At 45.7% G+C, this 25,833-nt stretch overlaps 1 protein-coding gene across 6 annotated transcripts in view; it reads left to right on the forward strand.

Moving 5' to 3' along the window:
* IGSF9B (immunoglobulin superfamily member 9B) overlaps positions 1–25,833 on the forward strand; it is a 122,233-nt gene that overhangs the window by 53,776 nt on the left and 42,624 nt on the right. For all 6 annotated transcript variants that reach the window (XR_014151721.1, XM_081843056.1, XM_081843057.1 and 3 more), the window contains exons 4-9: positions 1,341–1,492; positions 4,494–4,611; positions 10,449–10,590; positions 11,309–11,454; positions 17,834–17,976; positions 24,297–24,437. Coding sequence is in view for 5 of the 6 variants with exons in the window: in XM_081843056.1 (XP_081699182.1) it covers positions 1,341–1,492; positions 4,494–4,611; positions 10,449–10,590; positions 11,309–11,454; positions 17,834–17,976; positions 24,297–24,437 (842 nt within the window). In the remaining variant the exon portion in view is untranslated. The remainder of the gene's footprint in view (positions 1–1,340; positions 1,493–4,493; positions 4,612–10,448; positions 10,591–11,308; positions 11,455–17,833; positions 17,977–24,296; positions 24,438–25,833) is intronic.

Genomic DNA, 25,833 nt, shown 5'->3' on the forward strand with positions numbered 1-25,833 from the left:
TCTCCCCCCACCCTCTCTCGCCCCTCCACCCCGAGCACATTAGCCTAGTTAATTTTTTTCTTTTCAGGAAATAAGCAACGTTTTCTGGGGGTGGTTACCCAAAAATCAGTTCTTTTCAGAGTCAATTGAAATTGCTGGAATGCCTTCTTAGAAAATTGGAATTAACAGCTATTTATGATTAGGCCTATATTATAATTCTCCCAGAGCCTGTTTAATCAAAAGGCAGATTGGTTATCTGCACTGTGGTGCATCTGTGCATTTTGATAGCTTTCCTACAATGGTGGGGTGAATGGGTCCCGGAGTAATGCAGGCAGATTTTCCTGTATTTGATGGAGAGGGTGTTCCTTTCATACTTCAAATTAGCCAAAATGGCCACTGCAAATGGTCATTGCACTTGCTTGAATGTATACTTAAGAGTTTTGCATAGAAATGTTGCAAACTATGCTTCGTGCATTCATAGCCTTTTGGTCACACTCCTTATAATATATATTCTCTCTGCATATGAATGTGTATGTATATATAAATAAGGTATCTGCCAACCGAGCATAACACTTCATGTGTCTGAAATAGTCTCAAATCCACAAAGACTTATGCCATCTGTTAGTCTAGTGCCACAAGGCTCTTTGTGTGTGTGCCTTGCGAAGAATAGTTCATGCTACCCTCCTTGGTTAGACCCCAAATGGAGTCCTGTGTTCAGTTCTCAGCACCACAGTTTAAGAAGGATATTGACAAGCTGGAAGGTGTGCAGAGCCTTTATCTAAAATTTGGACAGAACCTTATATAAAATCCACTTTCCAGTTGTTCACTCTTTAGCTATTTACTGTATGCTTTTGCTTACTCTTGGGACGTTGTCTGAAGCCTGTACAGGTAAAGGGATGCTTGACAAAATCCGTTTTGTGGGGGAATGGATAACAGACCTGATGCTAACAGACCTGATCCACCCCCCACATCTGTTGTGCGGATCAGAACACAGCCCCTCCTTTGGATTTCACATGCCTTTGAAGTTCTTCGGTCAAATGATATTACCAAAATGCACTTTGAATGTGGAAAAATATGTCAAAGAAAAATAATAATTCAATGTGTATTTTTCTTACCTATTCATTCCTCAAACCCTCCCCAAGAAGAAATAGCAGATTAATTGGATACAGGACAGAACAAAGTTTATAAAAGTCACATAGGTATGATACATCCATACCTATGTGTTGGTCAAGAGAACCATGTTTCATTTGCAAAGGGTTTGTAGGCCAGCAATGCTCAAGTTCAAGCAGATTTGGAATGTGTGGCCAGGGTGTGTGCCATCATCTTTCTCATGTCTTCTTTTTCTCCAATCTCCTTGGCAGCTCCCCCCACCTTCACAGAAACTCCCCCCCAATACGTAGAGGCAAAGGAAGGCGGCAGCATTACACTCACCTGCATGGCTTTCGGGAACCCTAAGCCAACCGTCACCTGGCTGAAAGAGGGGGACCTCTTAGGTGCCAACAATAAATATCAGGTAAGGTCATGCTCAGAAAGGGCCCCACGGCTCAAGGATGGAGGAAATACTCTGCATGCATAATGTAAAGGTAAAGGGACCCCTGACCATTAGGTCCAGTCGTGGCCGACTCTGGGGTTGCGGTGCTCATCTCGCTTTATTGGCCAAGGGAGCCGGCTTACAGCTTCCGGGTCATGTGGCCAGCATGACTAAGCCGCTTCTGGCAAACCAGAGCAGCGCACGGAAACGCCGTTTACCTTCCTGCTGGAGCGGTACCTATTTATCTACTTGCATTTTGACGTGCTTTCGAACTGCTAGGTTGGCAGGAGCAGGGACCGAGCAACGGGAGCTCACCCCGTTGCGGGGATTTGAACCGCCAACCTTCTGATTGGCAAGTCCTAGGCTCTGTGGTTTAACCCACAGCGCCACCCACGTCCCATGCCTAATGTAGGGAGGTACAATTTCTGGCATCACCACATTCAATGGAATGTGGGTGGGATGGCTAGGAAAGAACCAAGGATGAGGCTTGGAGAGCTGCTGGTGTTCCGAGTGTGCCATACTGGGCTAATGTAAGAACATGAGAGGGGTCATGTCTTGTCCAACATCCTGTTTTCTCTTTTTGGATGGCTCTGTTTTTGCTTCCAAAGCAGTAGGCACAGAACCACTGAAGTTTGGTGTATTAGGGGAAATTGCAAGAGAGGTTCTCTGTCAGCTTCACCAGTAAGGCAAATAAATTTGCCAGCCGTATTACCTACCTACCTATACATGGCAGGTGCTTGATAACTCTCCTGATCTTGTGATTCCAAGCAAACAGTACATTTAACCCCTGGATGGCCACAGGGTACCGCTATTGGATTTGCAAGTATTTACCAGCTGACATTCATGGACTTATTGTCCTGAGAACCTTCTGAAATGCAATGCCCAAATCGGGAAGGATTCACACATCAATTAGCAGTGCCTGTGGCACTGAACACCCTTTTACTGTTTTCGGTTTTTTTAAATAAAAAAAAAACCCTATGCATTTCTAAATATGTCATGTTTGCTGTCTTGAGCTGTGACATCCGCCCCACGGGGTGCAAAGCTCTATCATGCAACTCATCAAAATCTCACAGAGGGGACCATCCTGTTTCATCCTTTCTCATAAATGCTCTCTCCCCCCCCCCCCCGAAACGCCTCTGTCCTTTGCTCAGCCAGGAATTCCATCTGTATGAATTGTAATTGGCAAATCAGGCATTGGAATTGGTACCGGCACCAATGAGAATAATTAGGAGTCATTTGTTAATGAGCTGAAATGGAAGGGTGAAGTGAAATGAAGCTTCGCGTTGGCAGCGGGGTGGAAGAGGATGGATCAAAGGTGGAGGAAATAATGCATGCATTGTCTGTATGTTCACTTCACACTTGCACTAAACAAAGCAATGTGGGAATAAAAGTATGGTAGCTTAAGTGACCCTGCAGTGGGCTAGGCTGCCCATAGTGTGTTATGGCAGGATGAGGTGGGATTATCATATCCCCATTCAGAAAGAGGCTCAGGTGCCCCCTAATACTCATTCCACACGTGTAAGAAATTGATCTTTATGTGTGGCAGCACCCACACTTTGGAACTCCCTGCCTATTGACATCAGAAGGTGCCTCCGCTGTACTCATTTGGGTGCCCACATAAAACATATTTTGTTTGTTTCAGCAAGCCTGTCCAGACCTGCAGAACTTACATGTGTGGGTTTCTTTATTTCATTCTTTAACATGTATAAAACAGGGGGAATAATTATAATGATGGATGAAGATTAAAATACGAAAAGCTAAACTGTAAGATAGGCACATAGAATGAATACAGTTACACATGGGTTGCAATTAGAAAGTTATGTGTGTTTTATGTCTTCTTAGCTGCTGTTGGTTTTATCTTCATGTTTTTAACTGTGTTTTTATGGATCACTTTAATGTTTCATGTTTTTGTCAACTGCTTGGAGGTTTCCTTACAATCAAACACTGTATACATATTGTTAAATAAAAAAATGAATAACTAAAATGATGTGGGAGGGTGCAACCTCACACTCCGGGGGCCAAAAGCAGGCCTCTAGCCTTTTCTGTCTGGCCCTTGGGACTTTCTCTAAACTCCACCTCCTCTCCCCATGCTCCACCTCTCCCTGGTCCTGCTTCATTCATGCACTCCTTGATTGCTTTTGCATGCCTGGAATGTGTTCTTCAAATGTGATCATTCCTATTGCTTGCCTGGATGGAGGGGTGTGTGTGCGTGTTTCTGTGCAGAAACCTCTGGTGCTTACTTGGCAGGAATGTAGCCAACAGTACAAAGGTAAGAGTTATTTCCATTTGTGTCTCCCACTTTTTCCTCTGTTGGTTAGAGTGCTGGACTAGGACCTGGGAGACCAGAATTCAAATCCTCAGTCATAAAGCTCATTGAGTGTTTTGGGCCAAGTCACCTCATCTTAGCCTCACCTACCTCTCAGGGTTGTTGTGATTATAAAATGTGGGGGGCATGTATGCCACCTTGGAGGAAAGATGGGGTGATGATGAACAAGAACATAGAGGTACAGTGTTGATTTAGCTATTCAGTACATGATGTCCATCGTAAGTCTCACTATAGTTATCCATGGGTTGATGGAGGAGCCACAGAACAATTTTCCATTTTCATGCAGGATACAAAATTGGACTAGATTGTGTCAAAGTCATTAATATGTGATTCATGTTTTCTGGTATAGGAAACTAGGGTGTGGGTGTTTGGGACCAGCTAGAAATGGTCCAGATGCATATTTATTAGAAATGCAAATAGCAGCCATTGTGGGAGCGATGGTGATGATCAGGGAGGTGTTGTTTTAACACTTTCCTCCCCTGCCTGTCAAAAAATGCCCCTCTGAAGCTGCTGTTTGCATTGGGAAGGAATGAAAGCATGCAGTTAATGCTGCACATAGGTTTAGCTGGGGTGTGTATGTGTGTGCGCATGCATATGTTTGTAGCTGCAATGGTTTTGGGTGACGAACTTTCATTCTCTTTTTTTCCCCCTCTTCAGGTTAGTGATGGGAGTCTGACTGTTGTTTCCGTTAGTCGGGATGACCGGGGCGCTTACACCTGCCGGGCTTATAGCATCCAGGGAGAGGCTGTGCACACTACCCGCTTGCTTGTCCAAGGTAACTAGCTGGAGAGTCCTTATGGGCTCCCTAGAACAGGAGTGTGGAACCTGGTGCTCTAGAGACATTGCCGGACTCCAACTTCCATCAGGCCCAGCCAGCATGGCCACTAGGCAGGGATGATGGGAGTTGCAGTCCAGCAGCAGCAGCTGGGGGTATCCATTTGGTGCTACAACTGATGCTTGCTTCAGCAGCATATTTTACTTAATTATATTTGTTTTAGGTCTTATATTTCTCTTTTCGTCCTGTATGACCCTGTGCAATGGCTTCATTGTTTATTCTGTTTAGGAAGCCACTGAAACCTGAGTTGTTTAGGAGTTGTTGCCTAGTGTACGATTGAAGTTGCTAGAGAAATGCCTTAGTGGCTAACGGATGGAGACTGTTCTTCTGGGTTTGGTAAACTTTGTGAGCTGGCTTTTCTGTTGCACGGCATGAATAGCGGCTTCCTCCTCTGCCCTGCGATTCTCTTTAAGCATGAACTTACAGCAGGTGTGTATGGCATGGTTGTGTCGCTCCCCTGAACCCTTTACAGCCGGGTCATTGCTGGTTACTGGGAGAGGAGAGATGGCAGAGAGGTCAGCGTGCCGTGTTTGCACAGCGCCAACCTTCCTGGTACTCAGCAGTGACTCGGCTGTTGGGAGTTCAGGTGAGTGTTGCTGCCCCACCATGTCCTCTGCATGGTGGGTTGCATATAATATGAGAAATAAGGGAGAAGCAGAGTCGCAGAAACACCAAGGTGTTTAATAGCCTGCAACAGGAGTGCAATGTTACCGTTTTAACCAGTGCTCCCCCCCCCCCTTAAAAATGTTTAGGGGTACTCTCATTTTGACTCAAGAAAATCACCATTTTATAGTTCAGATCGGGAAAAATAAATACAGTAAATGGACAAAAGTTCAAAGATTCACAAAATGTTTAGGGGTATGCGTCCCCCTGCGTCCCCCCCAGAAAAAAGCACAGGTTTTAACTATTTGTGTTTTTCTCTTGTGAACTGCCCTGAGATCCTTTGATAAAGGGCGGCATATTAATCTAATTTAAAAAAAAATGCAAAAAAGGGATTCATAGAAATATATATATACTATTGAAATTTGATACTCCTCCTCCCCCCCAAAACTCATTTTGTAATTCTTCCAAGCATCTGTCTATCAAAACCCAGTGATTGGTTGTCCCTTCACATGCTAGCGTGATGGCTGGATGGTACTGAGGGTTAATGAAGAGGCTGAGTTCAGGAGAGAGAGGAGGCTGAGACCACCCCCCTAAATTGTATCTCCATGTCTATATTTTAAAAATCATATATGTAGGTGGTTCTTATTTACTCCTGTGTAGAGAAGTAAAATGCTGGTTTGGGGACAGTGTTGCAATTGGACTGTATGTGGAATCTGCCTTTCAGCCCTGATTCTTCGTGGTCCTGTATTTCTCAGACAGGAAATTGCACGTGTATATTTGTACAATGTGCCATTTTATGTAGAGAGAGGCTTGCTGCTTCCCCAAAAGTCTTGGCCACAAAGGCTTTTGCAGTTTTGATTATGAGTTTGCATCGTCCACCCTTTCTTCCTATGTGCTCTCTGGCACAGGTGGGGGAACCTGCAGCCTTCCAAGCATTGCTGGACTAATACTTCCATCATCCCTGACCATCAGACATGCTCGCTGGGGATGATGGGAGATGGAGTCCAACCAGCCCCCCCCACTTGTGCTTCCTAGACTTTTCTTAGTGCCTCCTGCTAAAAGAATAGTTAACGGCTGTGTCTGTTGAAGGTGACCCTGAGCAAGTGGCCACATAACCTTCAGCCAGTGAGATGAGCCTCTTTCCCAACCCTCCATTAAAAAAAAGACCCCCTCCACAATGCCATCAATAAATAAAAGAGCATTAAGTCCAGACCTCAGACATTTAAAAAGTGCTGAAGGCTGCTAGCTCAGCTGAAGAACCCAAGGAATGCAAAAGAGGAGCAGTGGGTCGGATGTGTGTGTGTGTGTGTGTGTGTGTGTGTGTAAAAGAGCAGAGGCCTGATGCCTCCTTGTCCTGCATGGGAGACAAAAGGTTTCGCAGAAGGCAGGTGGAGCCCAAACTGGCAGCCTTGGCCTTGCCTTGAGGGGAGAGGGGGAGCGTTTTGTATTGATTTCCTGTGTCTGCATCGATAGTATTAACTTCCCTTCCCGCTCCCTTCCTCCTGCTTGCTTAACAGCTGTTCTGCGAGCTGGATTTGTCTGTGCATTGATTTTTATTGTTGCAGTTGGGTCCCTCCTGTTCTTTAAGAGCTGGGGCAGCTCGCGGTTCGAGTTTGCAGCATCACCATTTTAAAAACAGGGAGGGAACAGAAAGAGCAAAAGAAATAAAGAAGGGAGAAATAATTCTGCACATTATTACAGATCCAGAAGAGCACAGGCTGCTTCTCTTCCCCTGGTTTCTTTTGGCAGCAATACAGAGAACAGCTAGTGGGTTCTGATGGGAGTCCCCTTAGGGGAAGAGAGATGACATTTTATGTTCCCCCAGCTGTCAGTCCTCCGGGTCAATATGTGAGGCCACCTGCAACCCTTGTCCTACCCTTGCTGATGGCATATTTTCTTGGAAGGGCTCAGGCTATTCTGGGTTCACTGGCCAGCGGATGAGGCCACAGTATCCTGTGACTTACACTGTCTGTTCTTGACTTGCAGCAGATCTGCATCAGTGGCCATTCCAAGCCAGAGACCATTTAAATGTTCTGATTTCAAAGAACACGCTCAGCCAGTGAGGTCCAGCCCCTTGCGAAGACTCATTGCCCCATTTGGAGGGTAACATTTTGGAGCAGTGATAAGTTGCATTGTGGGTATGCTTTGGAGTGCCCAAAGATCTGCATCATGCTGCAACAAAATGTTGCGGTGTGTCCTCACCTCCCAGGAACACAGGAAGCTTCCTTGTATGTAGTCAGACGCTTGGCTCATCTTGCTCAACACTCTCTCTACTTACTCACAGTTGCTCTTCAGGGTTTCAGACAGGAGGCATTCTCAGGCCCTAGCTGGAGATGCTGGGGACTGAACCTGGGACTTTATGCATGCAAAGGAGATGCTCTACCACTGAGTTTTGTCCTGCAGCTCTTCAGGAGTGCTCTTGATCAGGGTTCCTCCCCAATAGCCTTGCTTGACTACTGGATATTAAGGAGCTCAAACTGGGCTGGGTGGTGGAGAGTGTTCCAACTAATACACAACATTCAGCACGCCCACTCCACTTGTTTTTTGGGGTGGGTACATTGTCCTCCCTTAGATTTTTTTTTTTAAGATTCTCTTGAACTTCTGCAAGCCTTGGGATTCTTCAAAATATGTTAGGTAGGTCCCCCCCCCCAAGTATATTATTTGTATTCGTGCCATCTTTGCAGTACATGTGTGACACCCCCCCCTCACCCCAGCTATGTGACAGTCACTCCAAGGCTCCCTTGTGAAGTTATTAATGCAGGGCAGACAGCTGTCACCACCCTCTTTTCTTGGAAGCAAAAGGTTTCTCTCTTTTAAAGAAGAGGAAATGATCTATGTCCTGCAAAACTGTCCTCTTCTGCGCAGTTGTTAAATCTGCAGGAGCCCTGACCTCCTTCTCAGCTGGCCACCCCAGATTTTAAAAAAAGAACTCCCAGGCCTTTTCAGACACCGCAAATGTGTAAGTGGCATTCGTCTGTCATGATGGCAGCTAATGGCCCTGCATTCCATTAGTATTAAAGAAAAATCCATTTAATTGGAACACAATTGTGCATGGGCCTGCCGTCCTGATTGAACAGCCATCCTGGTTTATAGGCAGACTGTTTTAATTCACACCCTCCCTCCAAAGTCTGGAGAGTCTTAAAATGAAAAATGGGGGGTGGGGTAGGGAAGGGAGAGATCTATTTGGAGAGAAAATAGCCTTTTTTTGTTTTTAATGGTGCATGTACAACTTTCCTTCATAAACAAAGCAAAAACCATCTAGCCAACATTTGCTCCTGGAGAGGAGAGTGTAAAATTTGCAAGAACAGAAATGTTGTTCTGTGCAAATAATGCTGATTTAAAACAGTGTTTGCAACCTCACAGGCCAAGCCTTTGCCAACCTGGTTTTGGATTACAACTCGCATCATTCCTGACCACTGGCCAGCACTCTCCCAGGATTCTGACTGTTTAAAGTGGTATCACAGTGCTTTAAATGTATGGTGTAATGGAGTCACACACAGGCCATGATTTGTATGTATTTGCATATACACACAAAGCTGTCTTATTTGAATCCCCACTGAATTCAATTTCCTAGATGCCAGTGACAGATAACCTCTTTTAAACATGCCCCTTATTACATATAGAAGAGGAAAATGCCTGACTTAGGGGCCAACTTCCACGCATACCCCAGAATCCTTTGCAGCTGCTCTCTTCATCTGTCTCTAGGGCAGGAAACATGATAGCCATGAGGACTAGCCTCTTTACTTTTCTGTAGGATCTGGGTGTTTCAAGCACCCATGATGGTTCTGCAGCAGCCTTGCTGAGAAATGCTGTATATTCAGAATCTGTTCCATGTGGTGACTGACACATAGATACATAAACATTCATTTCCCATCTAGCTTTGAGGGGAAAACGTGGCCATTGTTAACACCCCCGTAATAATTCTTTTCAATTTAAAAATGGCCCTTTGCCAAATGTTGAGATTGGGCTATAGATAATCATAGTAATAAGCATTTTTCTAGCACTTCAGAAAATTGAAAGCAACTCATAATATCTTGATAATCGTGACCACAAACCTCTGTAGCAAGCCAACATTATCCTAGTATTCTAGATTTGGAGTTGGGAATTTGGGAGATGGCTGCAATATTGAGCCAGGCTAATGGTCCAGCTAGCTCATTATTGCGCACAACAGGTGCCTTCACTTTTCTCAGTCCCACTTTTAACCCAAACATGCATTTGGGGACCAATTTCTTAATATTTTGCTTTACATTTGCATGGTGGCAATGCTCTTCTTGTTACTTATCTTGGATCAGGCTGTGACCCACTGATGGGTCCCAGCCCACCAGTTCAAGACCAGTAGTCTACATTGGAATTTGCAAACATTGGCTGTGGGTGGGAAAAGTCTCTCTCGTAGGCAATGTCTGCAAATAACAGCAACTGAGGCTGCTTTTTTTGGCTGAAGAGCAATGGGTCAAATTCTGTTTTGGCTGCGAGCAGCTGTTCCCTGCTTGGGACTTGCATGTGCAACCCAAACAGAACTGAACCCCCACTCCCATCGTCTGAGTGATATCAGCTGATTGACGATCCTGCGTGATTTGGGGAAAACAGCCTTGTGGGCCAAATTGGACCCCCTGGTTGGCCAACATTGGCCTGTGGCCTGGAATCTCCACACAGTGACAGGCAGTGGCTCTGCAGAGTATCAGACAGAGCTCTCCCAGTCCTTACCTGGAGATAGTTGAGATTGAATCTGGAGCCTCCTGCATACAAAGCAAGGCTCTGCCACTGAGCTATGGCCCAGTACCCATTGAGGTGGGATTGAGGAGTTGAGCCTGAGAAGTTTGCCTTAAGCACCTTTTGAGAGTGAGAAGTTCAGAATGATCAGTACCTGTGCTGGACCAGATGGGTCCTTTGGCCTGATCCAATAGGGTGCTTCCTATGTTCTTACGGCAAAGTCGTCCCAGGGCCAGATGCACCAACTCAAAAGTACACGGTTCTTACTCTGCAAGGGAGGAATTCAGAGTGGAGCTGTGGTGGATTATGTGACCTGGGCGAAATGCCAAGAGTTTGTGTTTGTTAGGCACGGTGGCTCTTCTTGCTCTCGTTCCCTGCACCGTTAAGTCAGCCGCTCTTAGCAATGAGCTCATCTTCCCTTTCTTGGCTGCTGAGGTAACTGTTTGTCTCCTGCTCTCCCACAGGACCCCCTTTCATCGTTTCCCCTCCAGAGAACATCACGGTTAACATCTCCCAGGATGCAATGTTCACCTGCCAGGCTGAGGCATATCCAGGCAACCTGACCTACACTTGGCACTGGGAAGACGAGAACGTCTACTTTAAGAAGTGAGTTTGATTCTGTTTTTGGGTCTCTCTCTCTTTCTTATCTGGTCTTGGTGACGGATGTGGTTGGGAATGGGGCAGCTAGGGTGAGCAAGCAGCCTCAGTTCTCTTTTCAAAGGACTGCACACTCCAGCAGGAGGCCCTTGGAATCATCCACTAACAGTTATTCATTTTTAATTAAGTGCATTTGACACATACGTTTGATGGCAAGGTTCGATGGAAAGGATCAACCCTCTTCCCCAATGCTGTGATCCTGATTGAACTTGGCTCCCTGTCCAGACAACTGTTCAATTGTTGTAAAAGCCATGGGAGATCCCAAGTATGACTCTGGTTTTGTGCTTAAGTCCTCTGTGCTGTGCTGCAAACCTGTCAATATCAGGAGTCTCTATAGTCAGGAGAGGTCTGCCTCTTTCCCATCATGCAGTTCACATTCAGTGGTGTCAAATCATTCATAATTGAGCCTAGGAAGCTGCCATTTACTGAGTCAGAGCCTTGGCCCATCTAGCTCAGGATTCGCCACACTGGCTGGCAGCAGCAGCTCTCCAGGTTTTCAGACATTGTTATCTTCCCAGCCTTACCTGGTGATGCTCGGGGATTGAACCTGGGACCTTCTGCATGCAAGACGCATGCTCTAACACTGAGCTATGTTCCTTGGATACCCCCTTCTCCCTGACCCTGTCGTTGCTCACTTGTCCTCTCTTTTGCTCCTTTTCCATTGCAGCGACCTAAAGCTGCGGGTTCGGATCCTGATTGATGGGACGCTGATCATCTTCCGAGTCAAGCCTGAGGACGCTGGAAAATACACCTGCATTCCAAGCAACAGCCTGGGGCGCTCGCCATCAGCCTCTGCCTACCTGACTGTGCAGTGTGAGTGCGTTTGTCTGGGGTGAATGGAGGCTGCCTGGGTGATGAGTTCCCAGACACAGGAGGACAGTCAATGACATGCTTACTGGCATGAGAAATGTCGGCAGTGGCATCCCTGTGCAGCCTCCCCGTAACTTTTTACGGGCACTGAGATGACTGCATTGGCACAACGTCAGCCCAGAGAGTGGAGAATAAATTGTGCCTAAATTACTGGGACTGACGAGGCACAAGCTGATCAGTGCGGTTGCTGGGTTAATTGCTTTGTTTAATGCAATGCTACCTAGCCCTGCCATATTGTACCAAGCAGCAGATGCTTCAGAGTTAGAGTATCATATGAGTATTAGATGTCCCCGGGGAGGGTTAAGCTGCCACTCCTTGCCTAGGCAGGGTGCACACCCATCAGCTTTTATTTAATTCTTTGTTTTTAAACCAGTGCTTGCAATCTGCTAGGTGCTTGGCCAGCGTTGCTTCCTGCAGCCCCCCACCCTCAAACAGGACACAGTTTAACCCCTCACACTCTCTCTCTCTCTCTCTCTCTCTCTCTCACACACACACACACGTAAAATGTTGTCGTGCTTTGCAGGTTATGGCAGCCATGCCAACTGCAGTGTGAGGAGCAGCAGGTTGGCCCAGGCAGACTGGCCGTGCATCAGGGTTTAATGGGGCGGTGGGAGTGCCCTTCAGGCTGTGATTCAGGGAGCACCTGTCCCCTCTCTGTTAAACTCACCTGCAGGGGAAAGAGGGGAGATGTGCTTCATAGTGCAGTTTAGCAAGATGCTCTGTGAAATGCCTCCCCCTCTGCTTTAAAAGGGGCTGGATGTTGGATCGAGGGGAGAGGCTTGGTGAGGTGTAAAGGGAGGGGGTTTTGGTCAGCTGTAGGGGAAGGGCAGTTGCCAAAGGGGTAGGTAGGATTGGTGGAGTCCCTAGCGTGTGCTTGTGTACGTGTATACATTTGTTTCCAGGGGTTTTTCAAACTATAGGTGAGATACCGCACCGATCCTTGCAAACTCAAGTGCATCAGAATGGTTTTATATCTCTGTTACATTTGTTTTATCTCAAGGTGGCTGGTGAGAGCTGTGCTGCGGCTCCCAGACCCAGCCGTGTGAGTTGGATGTTAACCACAAGGCTGAGCTGGAATGGACACAGTAGTTGTGCAGATGCCCCTGAAGTTGGGGATCAATAAAACAGCAAGCAGCTTGGGAAAGGGCAGGTTTTTGCCTCCAAGGTGAAAGCCCAATGCATATAGTAACAACCAGCCGTATTCAGCAGGCACTGCCTGTGGCTCCTTGAAGCAACCCAGATATTGGCTCATGGGTCATTGCTGTGCACTTTGACCACATATGACCACTTGCCCAAGCTAGTGCCCTCCCAGATAGTTTGGACTACAACACCCATCATCATTTTTACAATTAAGTGGTATATAACTATTGTTAAATAAAATAAAATAGTGTTGCATTTGCAGTTAAGTTAGTGCTAGCCACAGTTTCCTTGAAACCAGGGTGTAACACTGGTTACTTCTAACCATGGTCTGTGTTAACCTTGGTGCAACACTACACCATTGCTTAAAAAGTAAACCACAGACAGGAGAGGGATTAATGCCAGAAAAATGAGGAGGAGAAAGTGACTGCGCCTGCAGCATGTTCCACATCTCCTAACTATGGTTACATTTTTGCCCAGAATTAAAACCTCTTCCTGGTTCTGGATTCACTGTTTGGACTTTGGTGCTTCATACGCATCTGCAACATGTTATGAACCTAGAAGGAAAGGAGCATCACTTTTAGGTTCTGGTTTTCCGGGTCACTTTTGCTCCAGTTCTTGTCTGGGAGGGAAAGCTGTCTCGTTCAGTGTTCCCCAAGTAGCTGTCAGATGGCAACGGCTTTTGGCCAGTCATTAATCAACCAAGTTGGATGCTGTCCAGTGACCTAGAAGTGAAAAAGCTCAGTGTCCCGTTACCAATCCCTTGAGCCTATGTTGATTACATTTCCTAAGACATGGCACTAAACTGTGTGTATACAAATCAAGTTCCTCATTACGCCCTGGATATGAATCTGGGTTACGATGCCACAGACGGCATCAGATGACCTTGATAAATGTTTCAGTCCTTGGTGGTTGTCAGCTGTTTGCAAAGTGTGATGGGCTGGGGGAGTGGTGTGTTTGTGTGTGTGCTGTGCAGTGCAGTGTGATCAGACAAAACCTCTGATTGAAAAATCCCTCTCCTTCTGGAGAATCTTACTCCCGTTCACAATTCATGTGCTGAGTGCCGCTGGAACACTGCTGCATGGGAATATGCAAGGCTCTTTTATGGATTTTAATCATTTGGTTTTTAATCTTTAATACCTCTGTTGTGTGGGTTTTTTCTTTTTTTAATTTTGTCCCTGGCAGGCTATCAAATTTGGAAAGCAAAAAGAAACGAACACAAAACCCTCTAAAGCCAGAATAATAAGGATTAATGCCCTCCCTCCTCCTTTTGACTTGTTCCCATCAATCACAGAAGCAGGGGGATCCAAAATCCCTGACAATGGTGGCGTCATTCAATCACTCTTGGTTTGACGCTAGGAATTACCCGTCGCCTTTTTTTTGCTCCCCACCCCCATCACCAGAGGGAAGGGGAGGAGAAAAACAAAAGCAAATGAATCTGGAATTCCCAAATAGTCAGTAGACCAGAAAGCGGAGGATGCAAAAGGAGGTTATAGTCTCTGTTCTGTAATACTGCTAATTGGACAAGGCTAAGTAGCGCAAGGGAGCAGACACAGGAAGATGTGGAGGATGAGATTTGGAGGACTGTGGTGCAGGATCCAGGCACGATGTTGCAATCAACCAGTTTTTGAACCAAGAACCTCATGGCAGTGTCCTGGAGCCCCTTGAGAGGAACCCAGTCACTGTTGTAGAAGGAAGGACATTGTTGCCCTCCTGGACTCTGGTGTGGCTTTGCCCTGTGTCAGCTTATTGGTTCCTTCTGGCCTGGTCTGGCTATAAATACCTCCAGGTGAGGCCTGAGTTGTTGCCTAGGCAACAGACAGGCCTTGGCCTTGCCTGTGTGCTCCTCCAGCCTTACTCCAAGTATTCCCTTCAGTCAGTTTTTGTCTTTCCCTGTCTGGTCTGGTCTCTGCAAACTTGCTTTCCTGTCCATTCTGCCTTATCCCCTTGTTCCAGCTCTGTGCTAAACAGATTTCTTGATTCAGGTGCTGACTTAGAACTGACTGTGCTATGCATTTGTCTCTGCCCCCCATCTCTGCTCCCCAGTGATTTTGAGGCGTACAAACAAGGGCAGAGGGAAAACACTGCTCCCAGAGCAGAAGTGATAGTGTCATGTGCTGGACCACATGGGTAGTTGACAGGCCCTCCTTGCTCAGGCAAGTTAATGAGGTGGAATCGAGGGTTTCAAGTTTTGCTATGGTCTATGACAGATTAGCATCAGAGGAATAAAGGAAAATAGTGAAGCAGAGGCTGGGCACTTCTTTCTTTTTCTTTGATGGGGTTCCTGCTTCATGGCACTTCCTTGCAAGATTGTTTCCATTTCTGATTAGAAGTCAACTGTTGCATTTCAAATGTCAGAAGATCTGTTGTTAAAGCTCGGTATGTTTTACAACTTGAGCTTATGAAGTCAGAACTAAGTATCACTGAGTCAAATGGATCTTGCTTGCAGGATTACAGTCATGCTGCATAGTTGACCAATGCTGTGGACCCAGGTCTTCCCAGCCAAATAAATACCAACACTCTAACAATCACTTCACCACCCTTTGCCAACTCACTAGCCTAAGGATGTCAACTGATCCTAACAAAATGGGTATTGTGCTAAATACACCTGCTATTTAAGGTGTACATGTGCATGGATTGTCAGTGATGTCTGCATTTTTGAACTCTTGTTGGCTACGAAAGCTGTCATGATAAGCTCCTGCACTTAAAAATTGAATCCTATGCCACTGGTCCCAAATCATTCTGCAACTCATGTTTCAGCTGTGCCATTCTCTCCAATAAACCCACACCCCTATATCTACCACCAATACAGAGAGAGAGAGAAAGAAAGAGAGAGAGAGAGAGAGAGAGAGAGAGAGAGAGAGAGAGAAGGAAAATAAAGGGTGTACTTGTAGGCACACCATGATGCAAAATTAGCCAATTGTTGTCAATGGTGCTATGACCCTGATTCAGATCTTGCTGTGAATAAGCATCCTGTTTGGCGATGGCTAAGCCTTTTGGTTAATCCCAAGGTTCAAGGACCCACTGTCATGTGGTGAGCTAGATCATGCTCATTTGGCCTCAACTCTTAGGAAAAGGCCATAGCATGACAGTAGATCAGATGCTTTGCATGCAAATGGTGCCAGTTTCAATCCGCAACATCTCCCCACAAAACTGGGGAAGACCAGAGAGTCTTTGCCAGTCAGTGCAGACAGTATACCAGCAGCCTCCCTCACAGTAAGCTTCCGATGTTCATAACTGTTTGTCAGGTATTTTCCTCATCTTTGTTGTCTTTTATGTTCCCCCCACATGTGTTCCAAAATAGCCTCCTTTCCTTAGCGATGCAACTAAAGGTTTTAATACTGTCTCCTGTTCCCTTCCAATTATACTCCTCCAGCCGATCAGAGTGTCCCTGCCAGAGCAGAGAACTCCCAGCAAATTACTTTAGGTTGCCTTCCTTCCCTTTATTTTTTAAAAAAGTAATATCTAGTATTTAATTTTTAAAAAATCCCTTTTCTGTTGGTGCACTGCATGTTCTGTCTATTACAGGCAACTTCTTTATCCAAAGCAGCAGTGAAACCTCTTGGGTTAACAACAACAGCTAGAACTAAAAAGGAAATGTTTTTTTTTTTAAATAATGAAACTGAAAATTGATTCCTCTCTTATTATTGTGCTCAATTGAGAGTTCTCTGAATGTGGTAGTTTTCATATAGATAAATATATGTTTTTCCTCCCCCCACCCCCACTGGTTGCTGAGATTCCACCCAGGATTATAATACCCAGAGTTCCCTGTGGAGAGAGAATGACTGTTTTTAAGCAGTTTAAGGCTGTGGTATAGATATGGTATCTTTTTAATAACTGGGGGGAAAGGGATGAAACATGGAGCAATATCCAATGTCATGTGAGGGGAAGCTTCCTTGCACAACAAGACTTCCTTTTTCCCCCTTGCAGCCCCCTTGCATGCCTCCCAAATCTGTCCCAGAATGTCCCCCAACCTCCAGGAGTAGGTTTGGGGGGGGGAGATGCAGGCAGGATGAGAGGAAGGGGAAGTATAATGCCGCTTACAAAAAGCTGGACTGCAATCATATACTCACTTACCTGGAAGTAGCCCCTTTCAAATTCTGCAAAACCTAGGCATGTTTAGAATTGCGCTGTTGAATACCGGTATGTGCTCACTGAATCTCTCTTCTGCTTTACCCAGAATTCTTCTTCATTCTCCTGAGTGGGAGCTCCCACCTTACTGTAGCCTTGATTTTTATTTTATTTTAGGTGGCAGCTTGATGATGTACAACCCAGCTTCCCAGCTATAAAAATAAAATAAGAATAACATGGAGAAATTGATCAAAATCCTTCCTTCCTTCCTTCCTTCCTTCCTTCCTTCCTTCCTTCTTTCTCCCTCCCTCCCCCCCCTCTCTCTTTCACCTGGCGCAATGGGTGAATGCATCTGGCTGTTAACCAGATGGTTAGTGTTTTGAGCCAACTCTATGATTCTATGGTTACAGGGTTCATTGTATTTGAACAGGGACCTTCAAGTACACCTCAAATTCCACTCCATCTAACTCCCAGTGGGATGTACCAAAGCGGGTAACCTTGTTATCCCTTACCCCATTTTTAATTATAGCATAACTATCCTTCCTCAAATTTTATGCAAACAACTTTGGGAAAGGTGTGAGTTGCACCTGCTAAATGTTGACTGGGAAAGGTTTATTTTACTTCTTGAGTAAGATGGCAAAGGATTTTAACGCTGATCATGGGTGTGTGTGTGTGTGTGTGAGAGAGAGAGAGAGAGAGAGAGAGAGAGAGAGAGAGAGAAGATGGAGGGGGGGTGTGCCTATATTTCTCTCTCTCTCTCCCTCCCTCCCTCTCCTTCTCCCTCCCTCCCGCCTGACTGAAAAATGCTTCCATGCTCCTAGAGCTTAGCACAGATAGATTGAGATAAAACGTTTTTGGTGACGTAAGGGTCCGTGTAAATGCTAAGTGTTGCTCTAATGGAACTGGCAGAGATAATGAGCACAAGGATAAAGGTCTCTGGAGGCCAGAGTTTTATGAATGTTACTGATTTAGTATGTGGGGTTTTGGACTCCATTATTAAAAACGTTGCTGACCTCTGTTCAATTAGGCCACAGTAGAAAGGTACAAGCTTGATGCTTGTCTGGAGGGTTCATATTTTAAAGCTCTTCATCCCTTCTGACTTATCCCATCCCAGATCCTGCCCGTGTGGTCAACATGCCACCCGTCATATACGTTCCTGTGGGGATACATGGATACATTCGCTGCCCAGTTGAGGCGGAACCCCCGGTTACCCTGGTCAAGTGGAACAAAGATGGACGCCCTCTGCACATTGAAAAGGTAGAAGGAGCTCTTAGTTGTGTATGATTTTGTTTGTTTTAGGACTTCAGCTGTTTATTACTTGCATTAACATCTGGACTTTTCTTCAAGGAGCTCAGGGTGGCATGCAAGATTGTTCCCTTCCTGTTTTATCCCCACAAAAGCCCTATGAAGTAGGCTAGGCTGAGATAGCGACCAATCTTCAGTAGTGTTGGTGGGAGATTTGAAGCTGAATCTCCCCAGATCTGGTCTTGATCTATCACACTGTTTTAATTATCCTGGTTGAAACTAGGTTTTGGTTGTTATCCTATACTTGCTTAGCTATGAGTATGCCTTGTTGAACTCAATGGGTCTGCATCCAGTGTAGCACTAAGTTAATGCCTCTTAGCTGTATACATGTTCCGATGAAGAAATTCACTGTTGTCGCACAAGCAAATGCATAAGCAGGTTGCTAGTAACCTTGTTGCATGACAGATGGTGCAATCTGTTGTGCAATGAATTTCCACTAGCACATCCATTGTGTTTGATTCCTTTGTTGCACAACATTAAACCTCATCTGTCTGCTAGGGCAAGAGCCCTTGCCCTAGCAGACAAAGAATGTAAGTTACAGACCAATGGGACTTAGTTCTGACTAATTGTGCATAGGATTGCTGTTCATTAATCAGTTAGATTTTCTGATGAAAACTGAAAGTGAACAGTGCCCCTGCTCCATAGATATGTCCCTTGCTTCAGGTTTATCAGTACATAGGAAGCTGAGGCATACAGTTGGTCAGAAATATATTTCTTACTGAAAAAGACACTTGCCCTTCTCCTGCTACTTTGCAGAACTCTTGGAAATAAAAAACGGGTGTCTTACCAGAAGAACATGTTCTAGCCCAAACACCGCATGTAGTTCTTCTTGTTTGGTTTGGTTGGCCTCAGCTGGATTCCAACATGGCAGCAACAGCTGGAAAAAGCTGAAAAGTCAGGACTGGTCCTTTCTCAGGATCTTCCAGCTTCCCCTCCAGCGTGTGAGAGCCCCCACCTGGGTGTCCCAACCTACTGGTTGAATACCTGTCCTGTAAGGAATGCCTTTTACCAATTAGTGACCCACTGACCCACCGCCTTCCATGTGATCTCTGTCAATTTTGGCTAGGACACCCTTGTTGCATACGAAGATGCTGCACTTCTCCCCTCCCCACACCATGTGAAAGTCTCTTGGCATTTAGAAGAGAACAATAATTTGGATTCTTCAATCTAATCAACAGCAATCTCTCCATCTAGGGTCTCATAGGGAGTTTATTCCTCTTGTCACTGTGGGAGATGAGAATCATTAATCTAACACTGGTGGAAGTATAACGGGTCATCTGGCAGATATTACTATATATGGGATGCTTAAAAGATCCTCTTTAATGAGACTCCATCCTGCTATTACCTTGGTTTGAAAAATCCTATCAAGGACTTCATTCTTTTAAATATTTAAACAAAATACTCAATATTTAGAGTTTCCTTTAAATATTAACAGTTTAAAGATTATATTCTGACTGTTTCTAATGGAGTGTGTGTGCAGGGAAGTCATGTACTAATGTGATTCTCAACTTTAGGCATGATAGTGTTGATGATCAGGGAAGGGTACAATCCAGCCAAAGCTGAGCACTTGGAAGCCCTGTGGATTTCCACAGGGAAGATACTTGTTATGTGCTTAGCTCACTCATTGAAATCAGTGAGGGTTCATTATGCCCAATGTTTAGAAGGATCATGCCCACTATTTGCCACCACAGACACATGATGTCTGTGGCTGATGTGGAGGATAGGAACCCAATGGGTTGATCCAGTGTTGGGGAATCACTCCCGATATAGGTCAGGTGCCACGATTTCGCATAGGCCCACCATTGGGAGAGGTGTTTTGGCCCATCGGTCTCCTTGTGGATTCCCAGACAGAGTCACCCTTTCTAGACCCATTTAACGGGGTACTCGTGTGACTAAGGATCCAGCCCAATGCCTTATATGCCAAAGTTGTGACAGTTGCTATGAGGTAGGCGAAAGCAGGGCTTTTTTTCAACCAGAACTCAGTTCCAGCACCTCTCAGGTGGACACCATTGTCATTCTAAGAGAATGAAGGAGGTGTTCATGGTGAGTTCCTGCAGCACTGGGTGAAAGTCTGCAAGCTGGCCCGTTTGCTTGTAGAAGAAAATTGCTCCTTGGCCCTGAATATGGTGACTAATTAACCATAGCAATGTCCTTACTTGCCCGCTCCCCCACTGAGCAGGCCTCTAACTGTCTGGGTGGGTGGTAATTCATGTGTTGGTCAACCAAGAGGGCGGCCTGCTCCAGGTCACCCTCCTAAATACCCTAGGGACAGGCAGGGCACAACCCCCATGCCCATGCCCTGATTGTGGTCAATATCCACTCTTTTAGAGGGTCCAGCATGGCCAGGTGGAGGGCGGCGTCAGGCAGCCACCCCCTCCTCAGCCATGCAGGAAGGTGACAATATTCCCCTGTCTGGCTACAGCCACACTGTGCGGCAAATGTCCCCCCCCCCCCCCCCGAGCTCCAGTTGAGCAGATATTGCCCCAAGTAAGGGTGTTCCCATCAGCAGAATGTATTTCTGTAATGAGCAAGGTAGAAATGTATATATATGTATTAATGAGCAATCTAGATTTCAAGCTGAGTGACGAAACATGTTTACCATAATCTTGTCATGGATTGTTTCTACCAAGATACAATGAGAAGTTATGTTCATAACATGTTGATAACTTATTATTGCATGGTGCCAGGGTTGCATGTTTTTCAGGGGAAGGTCTGTTGCTTAGTGGTATAGCATTTGCTATACATACAGAAGGGGACGCGGGTGGCGCTGTGGTTTAAACCACAGAGCCTAGGACTTGCTGATCAGAAGGTCGGCGGTTTGAATCCTCGCGATGGGGTGAGCTCCTGTTGCTTGGTCCCTGCTCCTGCCAACCTAGCAGTTCGAAAGCACATCAAAGTGCAAGTAGATAAATAGGTACCGCTCCGGCGGGAAGGTAAATGGCGTTTCCGTGCGCTGCTCTGGTTCGCCAGAAGCGGCTTAGTCATGCTGGCCACATGATCTGGAAGCTGTACACAGGCTCCCTTGGCCAATAAAGCGAGATGACCACAGAGTCGGCCACGACTGGACCTAATGGTCAGTGGTCCCTTTACCTTTATACATGCAGAAGGTCCTAGGTTCAATCCCCGGCATCTCCAAGCAGGGCTGGGAGTGAAGTGTGCCTGAAATCCTGGAGAGCTTTTGCCTGTCAGTGTAGGCAATCCTGATCTAAATGGGAAGGAATTCAGTGTTGCACTAACACAAATGTACCATCAGTGTATGCATTTCTGCTTGCCTGATGGAATGGTGCCCCTGCTTACTCCCACTGCATGCTCCCCTGACCCCTCCAGAGCCAATGGGGAGCACATAGGGAAAGGAGAATAGGGGGAAAGTCCCATTGAACTAGTGGGACTCATTGTGGTGGCTCCTGCTACCGCACGTATGGTCTGGCTTGGTATAATGCAGCTTCCTGTGTTCCCTCACATGGCTCCAGCACTGTAGCTCAGGCACCATCTTTGCTGCAATCCCAGCCTGTTACAACTCTTGAGTCAGCTGATTCCCATAAGCCAATTCCTGCCCACCAGGACCTTTTTAAAGCCATAGCCTTAGTGTTTGCTTTGTATTCCAAGGAACTTCTCTCTGGTACAAGGATATTCCCTAAGCTCCTGCCCTTCCTGCCACCCTTGATTGGTGCTCTAGATTTGTTTTGGACAACACAGCTGCTACTGGGCTGCTTGGATGGATACTAACTCCTCCTGTTCTCAGGACCTGACCACCAGAAATGACCCTCCCAGGGACCCAATGTTTGGCACGATGCTTTATTCAGAGGCATGAGATCTCAGATGTTTTTGAGCAGGCAACAAAGGATACCTTAGTCCTGCTTTGTTTGCAAGCTTGCTGGGGGGATCTGCTTGGCCACAGCTGGAGAAGCAGCAGTGCACCAGATGATCCTTTGGTCATCCAGGAAGATTGTTAGGAAGCCCAGTTCTTTTCTGCAGGGCCCTGGATTTCCTGCCTCTTCCCAGTCCCCACTTGTAAACACCTAAACCTAAAAAATACATTTCTAGTCTTGCTTACTGGGTGATTCATACTGTTAAGTGCCGTGCCAGGGATACCATGTTCTATCAACCACTTTAATACTCCAAAGGAAGATCTATACATGGATACACATAGGTGTCGTGGCCCTGTACCCTAAGCCCTCTACATACCTAGCTCCTTCCTTGATCTGATCTGGCACAAATGCCTTCCCTTAAGTGGGGTGGGCACTGGGGCTGAATGTGGACCTTCCCTGGCCTTTGGAGGAGAGCGAGCATATGTTCCCTCGAAATTACAGTCAATGGTAGCTTACTGTGGAATAAGTTGCTGTATGCTGGAATCGAGGCCGGCACTTAGGTTGGTATGGGATGATTTTGCACCCCAGCCATCATGATGATGGGAATAATTGGTGATCCTAGGGTACTTTGTTTTTGTTGAGCACTACTGACCTGAGCTATATTCAAGCTGATGCCAGGAGGAGGAATTGTCCACATCTCATTAGCAGGGCTCTGTGTCAACATGTTTCCCCGAAGCGATACATCTGTGCCATCCAAATAGGCCAATTATGATAACTGACCATCTCCCAGCAGACAGAAACAAAGGGATTACAAATGCAGTCCAAAATGTTGACAAGGGGATTTTGGTTTATGAATCCTCCCCCCCCCCCCACAAATCTAAAGAACTGCTGTCCTGTTTCTCTCCTCTTCCTTAGCATTTGCTAGGTGTGATTCTTGATGTTTTACAGCTGCAGCTTTGAATCTTTCTTCCTGCTTCCCTCCCTCCCCTAAGAAAAAAAATAAAAAAGAACTGTGGACCAGGGCTCTAACTCCAGTAATTCATTCTCTCTCTTCTATACAGTGCTTGGAATAAAGTAGCTTGAATTTTTAAAAAAAGTCCACTGAATTAGTTCAGAGACCTCTGAACAACACCTGAAAGTTGCCCCCATAACGTTTGAGTGAATTGAATGTAGATTAAGTTTTAGGATGGAACTTTGAACAACTTCCAGTTAAAACCTTCAACTTTCTTACATATGGGTTTTCTTTTTTTAACTTTGGATTTTGGGGGCCTTTAAGCTTAAATATGATAATTGTTTGAAGGAATGAATTAAGCTATTCACATCCCACTGTGTCCATATTTTGATGTTGTTGTTTTAGTTGTTTGAAGTACACCGTATGCCTCAGCACAGCTGCTTGTAACATTGTGAATACTGAAAAGTATTTTGCCAATGATCATTTGGATGAACTTGAATGGAACATGAGCCAAGATAGTTCATTTTGTAAAGGGGGACCAACATGAACTGGAATTAATTTCTTTTTGGACACGTTCACCTAGAACTAGAATTAGCTGCTTTAAAAAAAATGAACTTTCCAAGCTCTGACATTGAGGATCTGGCAGCTGCTAGGACGTTTCTGAATTAAGCATGAGCTGAATTGCTTGTTCCCATTCTGGAAAGTTTGGGTGATTTCACTCTGCCAGAATTCCAGAAGTTTGTGAAATTTGCAACATTGACCCCATTGCTGCATTAGAGGTTTCTGGACATAGAGATGGAGGCCTGTGTGGCCTGGGAACCAAAAACCTGAATCAGAACAGATACCTGGACAGACTAGACCCCCATTCCTGTATTTAATGTGTTGTGCTTAGACCAGGAACTCTTTAATCCCAATTAGGTGCCTAGGGGAGATTTGCTCCTAACTCCCTTTCCCATAATCAGCTCCTGGCCATGACACAGTCCTTAGGCATCCACTCAAAATTTCCTTAAATACCCATATTATTTCACTTGCAGAGGTGAAACCCATGTGTCTGCAGGGGGTCAGGGCAGGGGAGAACTTCCAGAAGGGAAAAATGCAGAATTGGACAGGGTTAAAATGCTCCTCTCTCACACCTCAAGAATTGGTCTTTCCCCTCAAAATGCAGCTACAGTAACTCCATTGTCTTAAAGGAAAAGTCTTTAAAACAGAATCCTACAACTACAAGTTATATTAAGTTTAGTGTAGTTCTACCCTGAATCACTAGGTGGTGCAAACAGCCCTGTAGTGACATCTACTGACAAATGAAAAGCATTACATCAAAGTATATATTGAAATGTCAGCTGAAGAGGAGGGGTTCATTGCTGTTCCAGTCTATGCAGCATCTACACTTAGATATATGGCTACACATTCAACCAGATAATTTAAGCGGAGAGAAAAACACAAAACAGCCCTATATCTCATATGAAACTCAAAAACTGCAATGTGTCTAGTCTTCTCTCTTGCCTGTGCAGTTTTCTGGCTGGAGTCTGATGGAAGATGGCTCAATTCGAATAGAAGAGGCAACGGAAGAAGCTCTTGGCACATACACCTGCGTGCCTTATAATGCCCTGGGTACAATGGGCCAGTCCCCCCCTGCCCGACTCGTACTGAAGGTATTTATTTACTTTTTAAACATTATTTCTCTTTAACTGAAGAGGCTCACAAAGCAGCATACTCACAAAAGAAAGAGAAGTTGTGTGGCACTGCGTACCCTTAGGCTTTTATTCTAAAAGGCATGGCACACAAGGAAAAAGGAACAGGGAGGGAGGAGGGCAGAACTCCCCCCCCCACAGGTCAGGCAGCAGTTCTTAAAGTGCTTATACTAATCAGTTTGAATGCAAATGGTCCACATAGCCTGATGGAATGGCTACTACTAGGTGACATCTGAGGGAAGGCTAAAGGTGTCTGGTCTCTCAACAGAGGCAGTTGAATTGCTCTGCTTCTCCCTCAAGCTCAGCAGCCTGATGCAATAACTCTGAGGGACAGTTGGGAAGAACCAGAGGCAGCTAGTATCTCACCTCTTGATATACTGCTGTTCTGAAAAGCTTGTGAACTATGCATATTGCACTGAACATGCCTAACTTTGGATGCAATCCACATCAACAAAATGCCAGCTGTGATGGCAAGACGACTGTTGCGAAGCTCTCCTGGCTCGGTGTGGTGTGCGGGGGCACAGTACAGAGCCTCTCTGGGTGCCCCAAATCAGATCAGCTCACCTAAAGTGAGACCACAGGCTTTGATTTAAAGGAATTTTAGATTCATTCGATTGAAATGAGTCTGTCTGATTCTGTTGCTAATGTGATAGAAGACAGATGCCCAGCCCTTTTGAGCTCAGAGGCCCCCTTGGAAGTCTAAGAAACTGCCACAAACACCACAAGTATCCATTTCATGGGGGCGGGGGGGGGGACCAATATCTGGTGATGCTTAGACCCTCCCTGCCCAACGAGCAATTTTTTTTTTAAAAAAGGCAGCCCCCTTTAATAAAATCAACCTAACAACTGCAAAATGCAAAAAAAAAAAAAAAAGGAGGAAGAACCCTTAATTTAAAAAAATAAAGTGGGGAGGGGCATGAGGATCTGGCAGCTACCAAGGGGTGGTGGTATCTGAGTGCACCATGATGCCTGTGGGGACCCCAGTGATATGACATACTATAACAATCCACCTTCTAAGAAGCTGAAAAAGTCAGCATGCAAATGTCAAGGAGGAGGAGATGGTGCTGTCAGTTGGAGGCATCCAGCAGAGAAGATGACCTGTCAATCTGCCAGCGTCGGGCAGCTCTTACATACTGTCTCCATGAAATGGACAGTGAATGTGAGTGTGTGCGCACGAGAGCATCGTGCAAACCAAGTCGAGCAAGCTGCATGCTTGCATGAGCGTTGTGAGCAGCTAAGCGTTGGTGGGAGAGACTGTGCGAAGGGAGAACGAACACAGAGAAGGTATTGCACACCCGTCTCATCCGTGAATTTACATGGGTCAGTGATTGTATGTATGTCAATGTAATCTGTTTAA

This window comes from Podarcis erhardii (genome assembly GCF_964252035.2).
Source record: "Podarcis erhardii genome assembly, chromosome: 16".
In the NCBI taxonomy this organism is placed as follows: domain Eukaryota; kingdom Metazoa; phylum Chordata; class Lepidosauria; order Squamata; family Lacertidae; genus Podarcis; species Podarcis erhardii.